The sequence below is a fragment of the Corylus avellana genome, chromosome ca4 (genome assembly GCF_901000735.1).
Source record: "Corylus avellana chromosome ca4, CavTom2PMs-1.0".
In the NCBI taxonomy this organism is placed as follows: Eukaryota; Viridiplantae; Streptophyta; class Magnoliopsida; order Fagales; family Betulaceae; genus Corylus; species Corylus avellana.
The window spans coordinates 23,571,449-23,580,939 of record NC_081544.1 but is presented as its reverse complement, the minus strand read 5'-3'; the positions used below and the strand labels follow the sequence as shown (position 1 = coordinate 23,580,939).

The following is a 9,491-nucleotide window of genomic DNA, read 5'->3' as shown; positions in this document are numbered from 1 at the left end:
AAATAAGGAGATAGAGGATCTCCCTGCCGTATTCCTCGAGATGGATGAATAAGCCCCACCGGTTCTCCATTAATAATAATAGAATATTGTACAGTAGTGATGCACTTCATTAACATGTCAATCCATTTCTGATCAAACCCCAATCTCTGCATGACTGCTTCCAAAAAAATCCATTCTACCCTATCATAAGCCTTGCTCATATCAATCTTTAGAGCCATGTAACCCTCCCTTCCCCACATACGAGAATTCATAGTATGAAGTGTCTCATAGGCAGCTAAAATATTATCAGAAATCAACCGCTCTGGGATAAAAGCACTTTGATTACTAGATATAATATGAGGAAGAATAACTTTTAGCCGATTAGCTAGCACTTTTGAGAGAATCTTGTAAACTACATTACATAAGCTAATTGGACGAAAATCAGTGACTCTAGTAGGATTTTTTGATTTCGGGATCAAGACAATATGAGTAAAATTAATATCCTCATCAAAGCAACCAGTATGAAAAAATAAATTTACATGAGTTAGTGAAGCTTTAAGTCATTTTTATAACTTTGTAACCTCATAACTATTGGCTATGATTTTTCAGTATTTTATACTCTGTGTTGTAAGAGTTTTATGCTCATGATATTTCATCAATGAAAGTTACAGATTTTCGTTAAAAAAATTTAAAAAAATAATAATAATAATGTAAAATTAAAATTTTAGTAAAATGCTTGAACGTTTGGTCTAAATAACCAAAAAGGTGGTCACTAAAGATTATTCATAACAGATAAGTTTTGTTTGAATGCACTACTTTAAAATAAACGTGAGTTCCATTAGACGAATTATAATGCTCTCATAATTCATGCTACTCATAACTTTAAAATAAAACATAAAAACAGTGAGCCAAAAAAAAAAATCGTCAACCGTAAATTAGTTAAGTTAAATTCATTTTATTTAAAATTGGTTTTTTCATGTAATCATATAGAAACACTGTATTTTCATTAGACTACTTAGATAGTACTTATAGTAATCATTCTTATAATAGTGAGTATTTCGTCACGATGAAGATACCGAGTGAATAACTCGCATTGTCAAGTTTACATAGATAGGTGGTAGTTGTTAATGTTATAATAAGTTTATTTAGAAGCTCTGAGTTTGTATTAAAGATAACGGATGCTGCTTAAAGATATTTTAGTATTAACTCATATCATTTTCTTTTTATTCCACTTTCCGCAATTATATACTATGATAATTTAGTATTTAGGGTAATACCACATGCTAATTACCAATTAATTATCATGGAGGCATTACTAGTAACATCCCAAGTTAATTAATAAGTTGAATAATTTTGGGGGTGTTACATCCACACCACTAATGACGTCTGTCTGTAGTGACCACCAATCAAATATTGTTGTGTCTATCACGTTATTAAACACTAGTACAAAGCTGAAACTGAACTAAACTAGACGATACTATTGATAAAGTGTATGTATCGTACTGGAACTTGCAATCCGTAGATGGCGATCCACTCTATATTGTCTAATTATCCAAAATACAGTTATCATATGAAGTTATAATTGTTTTGACGGAAAAGTAAGGCTCATAACATCAATCATTTAGGTAATAATAATGTAGGAAACATTTCATTGGAAAACATCACATTTGCATAATTAAAGAGTTTATCTGTTCCGTAAGTATTTACTTACCTTAGTTGATCATCCTCAGCCTCAAACATCTTACTTCATGACACTACAAATCACACTCTAATAATTAGACAAAAAAACACAACTAAATACCCTAATCCTAAACATTAGACCCTAATAAGGCATTAGAAACCTTAATCAACCCTTTCTACCACCGTCAAATGTGTAGTGTTCGATAATCGAATGTTCGGCCCCTAGTGACAACAACTAAACTAGAGCCTAGTGGTCTAACTATATAATCTTATTCTCATACAATAATCCAACACCTAATTATTACATAAATCATAAAACACATAATCTAGCATGTTTAAATTAAGCACAGTCCATCACAATCCCTGTCTTTTTTCTTAAAACCTTAAAGATGGTAGATCTTGTTTTCAAAATAGAAAACCTATTTTTTAAATTAGTCATGTATTGCATTTTGGACTACTGTACAAGAGATATCTAGATATTTTTGAACTACTGTATGAGATTAGACAACATATGTACCTTATAAATCTTTAAGCCATAATTAAGAATTTTTTAACCCTAGTTTAGATTGGGGTATTATAGCAGAGGTGTGCAGGGGTTGAACTCTCAACTCCCATCCATTTGTGGGGTGAGGTGGAGCCAGTCCTTTAAGAGGGTGGCTCCCTTTATGGGGGTGGAGGGTGACATTCATTTCCTTTATTTTTTTTTATTTTTTATTTTTTATTTTTTAAATGCCAATTTGCATACTTTGGTAGGTTTGACGTGAACCTGGATGTATGTGGCACAACAATATAACATGTGCAATTTTTCGATTAAAGATTGGACGAAATAATTTGTGAGAGACCTATTTGTCATTCAAACAAAATTCAAGATTTTAATTATCAAAATTTTTGGAAAAACTTCACTTACTCTTCCACGAACTTTCATGCCTTTTGCAAACACTCTCCCAACGTTCAAAATCTTTTACTTTGGTGTATCGAGCTTTCGCTTTGTTTCAAATACCCCCTACTGTTAAATATTGCAGTTAAATCAAATAATGAAATAAGTAAAAGACCCTTATATCCCTAATTTTTTTAAAAATTCTAAATGTACCCTTATTTATAAATAAAAAATTGGGGCTTCACTTTGGCTCACTGAATTTCTACCCGATTTTACAAACCCCCATAAACTTCTAAATCTCTCATTTTTTATCCCTGAACTTTTAATTACTCTCAATTAGAACCATTCCATTAATTTTAGCAGTTAAAAATACAAAAAAGACCAAAATGTCCTTGATTTTCAGGGGTATAAACGTCATGTAATGTTTAAAATCTGACAGAGGGGTCCACATTGAGAGTAATTGAAAATTCAAGGGTCCAAAATGAGAGATTTGGAAGTTCAGGTAGGGTTTGTATAATCGAGTGGAAGTTCAGGGGGCCAAAATGCAGTTTCTCCAAAAAAATTATTATTATAATTATTATATTAAAAAAAAAAAGAAAAAAAAAGTGACCCATCGTGACCCACGGTGGGTCACCTTGGTGACCCATGTTTGAAGGTCAGTGGGTCACAATACGGGTGGGTTAGATCCACCGGTGAACCCACGGGTCAAGAGTTTTTTTTTAAAAAAATAATTAGTTTTTAATAAAACTAAGGGTATTTTAGGAATTTCATATCTCTCTGTTAGAATTTTCTGTTAAATCCTAATGGAAGAGAGAAAGTAGAAGAAAATAAAAGTTGGTTATACCAAAGTGAGAGATTTTGAACATTGGAAAGAGTTTACAAATTGTGCGAAAGTTTACGAGGAGATAGTAAAGTTTTTCCAAATTTAAAACAGCAACTTATAGCTCATGTTTTTACTAAAGAAGAAGTGGTGGCCATTAATGCTTTGGCACTCAGTTGACCTAATCAGGAGGATGTAATCACGTGGAGGGGAACTAAAAAGGGTATTTTTTGGGTCAAAGTCTGCGTACCACATAGCCATGGAAGAGGAAAACAATAAAAAGCCAGAATGCTCTTCAAGTTCGAAGGTCAGTGGGTTGTGGGGTGAAATCTGGAAACTTGCAATTCCAAGTGTAGGAAAAAACTTCATGTGGCGAGCTTGCAATAACCTGTTGCCTACAAAGAAAAAATTGTTACACAGGAAGGTTGTTCAGGAGTCCATGTGCCCAATTTGTGGAATGGAGGAGGAAACTGTGTGCCATATTTTATGGGATTGCCCATCTGCTAGGGATGTGTGGGGAGCAAGAGGAAGTATTTTTCACAAATGTAGCATAACGGGAGTGGATTTCTCCCATCTAGCCGAAGAGATTCGTGTTATCTATGGCGTGGAAAATTTTGGGAGGTTTGTTGATTTAGCACGTAGAATCTGGCTGCACAGAAATATTGTTGTCCATGGTGGTCGTTTTACACATTCCGACATATTAGCTCAACATATGCGGATGGAGGGTGAGGAGTACAAGCAAGCGCAATTGATCAGATCTCCAAACAGTCACGACGCAGGGTCTGGGGTATGTAATAGATGGTGTACACCTCCAGTTGGTTGTGTAAAATGATAGGACTCCACGTAAGACTCATCATACACATCAGCCGAATCCACATTATTTGGTCATGGAGATGGATAAGGAGAACCAACATGAAGATCATGGGCAATAGTGGTGTTTGCCATAAGCCATGATGTACAACGTGGCTTGGGTAATGGGGTTAGTGTTAATGTTATCTTATAATTAATAGGAGTTAGTGGGAAGTTTACTTACTAGGATGTTATTAGAGTAACAGTACAAGTCCCTCTTATGTTACTTTTGTGTCCCTTTAAAGATGATGTGACTCTTAAAATCATCATTAAGCTTATGATTGATCATTATTGAATTTTAATCAAATGATGATTTTAAAATCCACCTCATTTTTAGAGGGACACAAGAGTAAAAAAATGGACTTCTAAAATTACTCGGTTATTTAGTATGGGCAGTTATGTGTTGTGCTATGAGATAGTGTGAGAGAAGTGGTAGTGGTTTAGGTAACTGCTAGTAATAAAGTATTTAAAAGGTCTTTGTATTGTGTTATGAGTATGGTGAATTTGTATTGTCTTGTGTATGTGGTTCAACTCACACCCCAAGTGGAGTATTATCATGTTCTTGTTCTGACTGGGACCCACTAGGGATATAAGAACATATTACCTTGTTTGTGATCATGTTCTTCTTCTGACTGGAACCCACTAGAACGTATTATCTTATTTGTGTGTTTGTATTGTGGTAGAACTCCAACCATAAATAGAGATTTGTAACGTGTATTATCTTTATATTGTATTAAGTATTAATTGTGTTTTTATTATCTGTTTGGGACCTATCATAAAAGCTAATTGGGACTTAGCCCTTGACAAACATTATGGGAGGATTGGTGTTGGCGTCGTAGTCAGGGATTCAAGGGGTGCTATAGTTGTGGCACGAAGTCTCACTATATATGGTTTTGTTGAGCCACTAGCAGGGGAGATAATGGCAGCATGTGTTGCAGTCAGTTTTTGTTCTGAGATGGAAGGGCATGTCATCATTTTTGAAGGAGATGCGCTTCAAGTAGTGACTGCGGTGAACTCGGAGCAGCGGAATTGGAGCCGTAATGGGCATCTTATTGATGATATAAAGATGCTTCTACAATCTATTCCGCAATAGAAATGTTGTCATATCTCTCGAGATGCTAATAATGTAGTTCACAATTTGGCGAAGATAGCTATTCACCAAGTCATAGATCATACATGGAAAGATGTCATTCTTGACTATATCCATGATGTAATTTTGGTCGAGCAACTTGCTCTGTCCATCAATTAATATAAGTTATTACTGTATTCTTAAAAAAAAAAAAAAAAAAAAAAAACTTGAGATTCTTATTGGAGGTGAAACAAAACAACTTTTTCAACTTTTTTTTTTTTTTTTTTTTTTTTGGGCCTCAGGGCGGTCTAAATATTGTTAAATGCTGACATGGCAAAATCAGGGCGGTTCAAACAAATAAAGATTGTAACAGGAGAGGCCGAATGAGAGTCTCGTCAAAATAGTCCAAACCTGCAACCTCAACGAACTTCGTCGACTCTCGGTCAAAATTCCCGCCCATAAATTCAATTCCTCACACTCCCATCTCATTTCAACTCCCTCTCTCTCCCTCACACACACTCAGAAATTCGGTTCAAGAGACTTCATCGCAACAAAGATGATTGCGACTCTCAAGTAGGTTATTGAGCCGTACACTTCTTCATCCATTTCGTTTCTATTTGCTGATCGTCACTTTGATTTGCTGTTTCTGATGTTTGCTCAGAGCCGAAGATCAGAATCAATTACAGCTCGTCGAACGCGAAGAAATCGACGACGAGGAAGACCTGTTCGAAGCGATCGACAAATGTATGATGTGCAGTCTTCGCTTAGGCTCTTCGATTCTCGGTTTTCCATGTGACTTTGTATTGATTTCATGTTTTTTACTTGAAATTCAATTTGTTCAATAGATCTGAATCATTTTCTCAACTTCTGTGAAATTTTGACGATCTCGTGCTCGAGTTCGCTATGTTTGCATGTTGATGCTTAGAGTCGAATTTTATTTTGCTCTGTTTTGGTATTGATTCTCAATAACGAGGTTGTTTCATCTTGTTGATCGCTCCTACTAGTATGGTTTCGATTTCGAATGGATTTTGTTTCATTTTGTGACAATCCATAAGTACGATTGAGTATTACTTCGTATTTGATACCTGAATTTCAATTTCTGCAGGAACCAAGTTTACTTGCTTTCTATTTTGAGGAAATTATGTGTCATTTTCACTATATTCACCTAGAAGCTTGCTTCCTAATTTGACTATTTGGAAGTTTCACCGTTTGTTTTCATATCAGATATTAATTCCTTAGCATATTTCACCTAATTGACGAAAAATTGAGTTCCCTATTGGCATATGTCACTCCTCACTAATTTCTATTCATAATCAATGCATTTTTCTGCAGTGACTGCTCAGGGAATCAATGCCGGAGACGTGAAGAAGCTTCAAGATGCAGGCATCTACACCTGCAATGGCTTAATGATGCATACAAGGAAGGTATAAATGTTTAATTTTCGGTCAAAATCCTTTAAGCTGCGAAGGTTTTGCGTGCCGTTTGGTTACCATGATCTGCGTCCAATTTGCAGCACTTGACGGGGATCAGAGGCTTATCCGAGGCCAAAGTCGAAAAGATCTGTGAAGCTGCTGAGAAGCTTGTGGTTAGCGTTCAGATAATCCATTATCTCCACGATGGTTTTTTTGAGTTTATTTTTGTCTTGGAGCGCAATAGTTTGAACTTTCATGTAGTTTAGCTTTGGCTTCAGTGATTTTGACATTGGAACTTTGTTTCTTTTTTTAGAATTGTGGGTATATCACTGGAAGTGACGCTCTCCTCAGAGTAAGTCGAAGTTTCTTTTTGATTTTGAATTGGAATTAGTTCCACAAGATCTTAGCAGTTCTGATCGAACGACTTTCTCTCTCTCATATTTCATTTGCCTCGTAATTAAAGTTGCGTTTCCAAAAGCTGTTACGTTCAGTTATATTTGACAGTGATCCTAAAATCTGATCCTGGCTTTCGTTTATAGAGAAAGTCGGTGATCCGCATTACAACTGGAAGCCAAGCCCTTGATGAACTCTTAGGCGGTAATTTTTTGCACTGAGATGTCCCTTCGCTGTGTATCTGATTGTTCATATGAGTAAAAATTTTGCTGTAATTGATTTATGTGTAAAATGTGAAAAGGTGGGATTGAAACTCTGGCGATTACAGAAGCTTTTGGGGAATTTCGGTGATGTCAAATTTTCCTTCCACAGTGTTGAAACTTGAAATTACTCATTTGCCTTCACGCAACATTTGAATTTCTAATTTGTCTCCTTTTTCAGGTCGGGGAAAACACAGCTTGCACATACTCTATGCGTTTCTACCCAGGTTCCTTTCCTAACTAGCGTGTACTCTTTATCATTCTGAATGTAATGGGTGTACTACGTAGTGGAAGATGGTTTAGCTTGTCCACTTGAATTGTGTGTTCCTTGTCTTTCTGGCGTTATTTCAAGCATATTCCATTAGAAATCTGTATCCGTGGGAGATACAGCAGAGAGATTTGGAAATGGCACTTGCATACGTGTGTGTTCTGGAAAAAAAAATGTTCGTAATGTTTTGCAGATTGAACCATGACAAGTATGAGCGAAGAGAACATTTGTGCTCCCGCAGCTGGTCAATCAAAAGTCAGCTATCGTAGTTTTTTTGTTTTGTTTTTTTTTTGAGTGTGGCGCTGGCCTTAAACTCGCATGCAATAATGACAAGCTTGATTCAATAATCACAAGATATACCATAAGCTCTGCTTATTGTGCATCCTGATGATTGGCTGATAAATTTGGCAGCTTCCTACCAACATGAAGGGAGGGAATGGAAAGGTTGCATACATTGATACTGAAGGAACTTTGTATCCTTTTGTTTGCCTTTCCTTTTAACATCTGGTTGGCATGTTTAGTTTCTTTTCAAAAAGCTGTATAACCAAGTATATCATTTGGTATGTTTCCTTCTTAACTACTCACTTGTAGCCGACCTGATCGAATTGTAAGCATAGCTGAAAGATTTGGCATGGATCCAGGAGCCGTCCTCGACAATGTAAGCTTCATTTAATTTATTTTAATTTAGCACAATTGTACCAATAGCACAATCCAAATATAGCAGCTAATTATGCATTTTCTGTGAATGTGTAAGATCATTTATGCTCGTGCATACACGTACGAGCATCAGTACAATCTGCTTCTTGGCCTGGCAGCAAAGATGTCTGAAGAACCATTTAGACTATTGGTGAGTCTTTACTGAAAGAACTAACCTTGTTACCGATATTATGAGGCTTGGAGGGTTGATGTTTGCATGAATTCATCATATATTTCAGATCGTGGATTCAGTGATTGCTCTCTTTCGAGTGGATTTCACAGGACGAGGAGAACTAGCAGAGCGCCAGGTTAAAACTTCATAAATTTCTTATAATGATTATAATCTTTAGAAATTTTGGTCCATCTCTCTTTGTGCCATTTCTCTTTAGTGACATGGGCCAGTTGCTTTTGCAGCAAAAACTGGCACAGATGCTCTCCCGATTAATAAAAATAGCTGAGGAATTTAATGTTGCAGTCTACATGACTAATCAAGGTAATCCCTGACCAGTTTGAGAGACCATTTGTATGCTCGTTTGTTTCTAATTATTCCCAAAAAATTGTGCTGAATCATTAGCGAGCAATATCAATTTGTAATCCAATCATTGTTGCTCGAGCCAATATGGCATGACGTACTAGAGGTTTATTGCTAAACTATATCATTGGATTGTTGGTTGCAGTTATAGCTGACCCCGGTGGTGGAGTATTCATATCAGATCCAAAGAAACCTGCGGGAGGGCACGTGCTTGCCCACGCGGCCACAATAAGACTGATGTTCAGGAAAGGCAAAGGTGAACAGCGTGTCTGCAAGGTGTTTGATGCACCAAATCTGCCCGAGGGAGAAGCAATATCCTTCCCACTTGAGTTATAATTTTACAGCTTAATTTTCTGATTGCCTAAAAATCATCTTTTAAGAATTAACCCTACAATTCTCACCATTCTGTTCACGAGAGAGTCAAACCAAGTCCAAAATCATCCAATAAAAAGTACCATCAAGGTCACTGATCCTAAATCAAACCCGCCACTCAGCATGCATAAATTCTATCTTCCAAAACATTTGTTTAAAAATACTTTTCACTGTTGACAAGTTTATCTTGACAAAAGCACGTATTTCAGATAACACCAGGGGGCATTGCAGACGCAAAGGACTAAGCTCAAGGCATTACATTTTCCTGATATCTACTAGCAGAT

At 36.2% G+C, this 9,491-nt stretch overlaps 2 protein-coding genes across 2 annotated transcripts; both read left to right on the top strand.

Moving 5' to 3' along the window:
* The first annotated feature begins 3,615 nt into the window (after positions 1-3,615).
* LOC132178249 (uncharacterized) lies at positions 3,616-5,298 on the top strand. Its single transcript, XM_059590698.1, has 2 exons — positions 3,616-4,147; positions 4,988-5,298. The coding sequence occupies exons 1-2, from the start codon at positions 3,616-3,618 to the stop codon at positions 5,296-5,298; spliced, it is 843 nt and encodes a 280-aa protein (XP_059446681.1).
* Positions 5,299-5,696: 398 nt separating this feature from the next.
* Positions 5,697-9,171, top strand: LOC132178248 (meiotic recombination protein DMC1 homolog). Its single transcript, XM_059590697.1, has 14 exons — positions 5,697-5,847; positions 5,936-6,018; positions 6,607-6,698; positions 6,788-6,859; positions 7,000-7,038; positions 7,226-7,283; positions 7,381-7,426; positions 7,521-7,566; positions 8,019-8,080; positions 8,199-8,265; positions 8,362-8,454; positions 8,543-8,611; positions 8,718-8,796; positions 8,981-9,171. The coding sequence occupies exons 1-14, from the start codon at positions 5,831-5,833 to the stop codon at positions 9,169-9,171; spliced, it is 1,014 nt and encodes a 337-aa protein (XP_059446680.1). The 5' UTR covers positions 5,697-5,830.
* Positions 9,172-9,491: the final 320 nt, after the last annotated feature.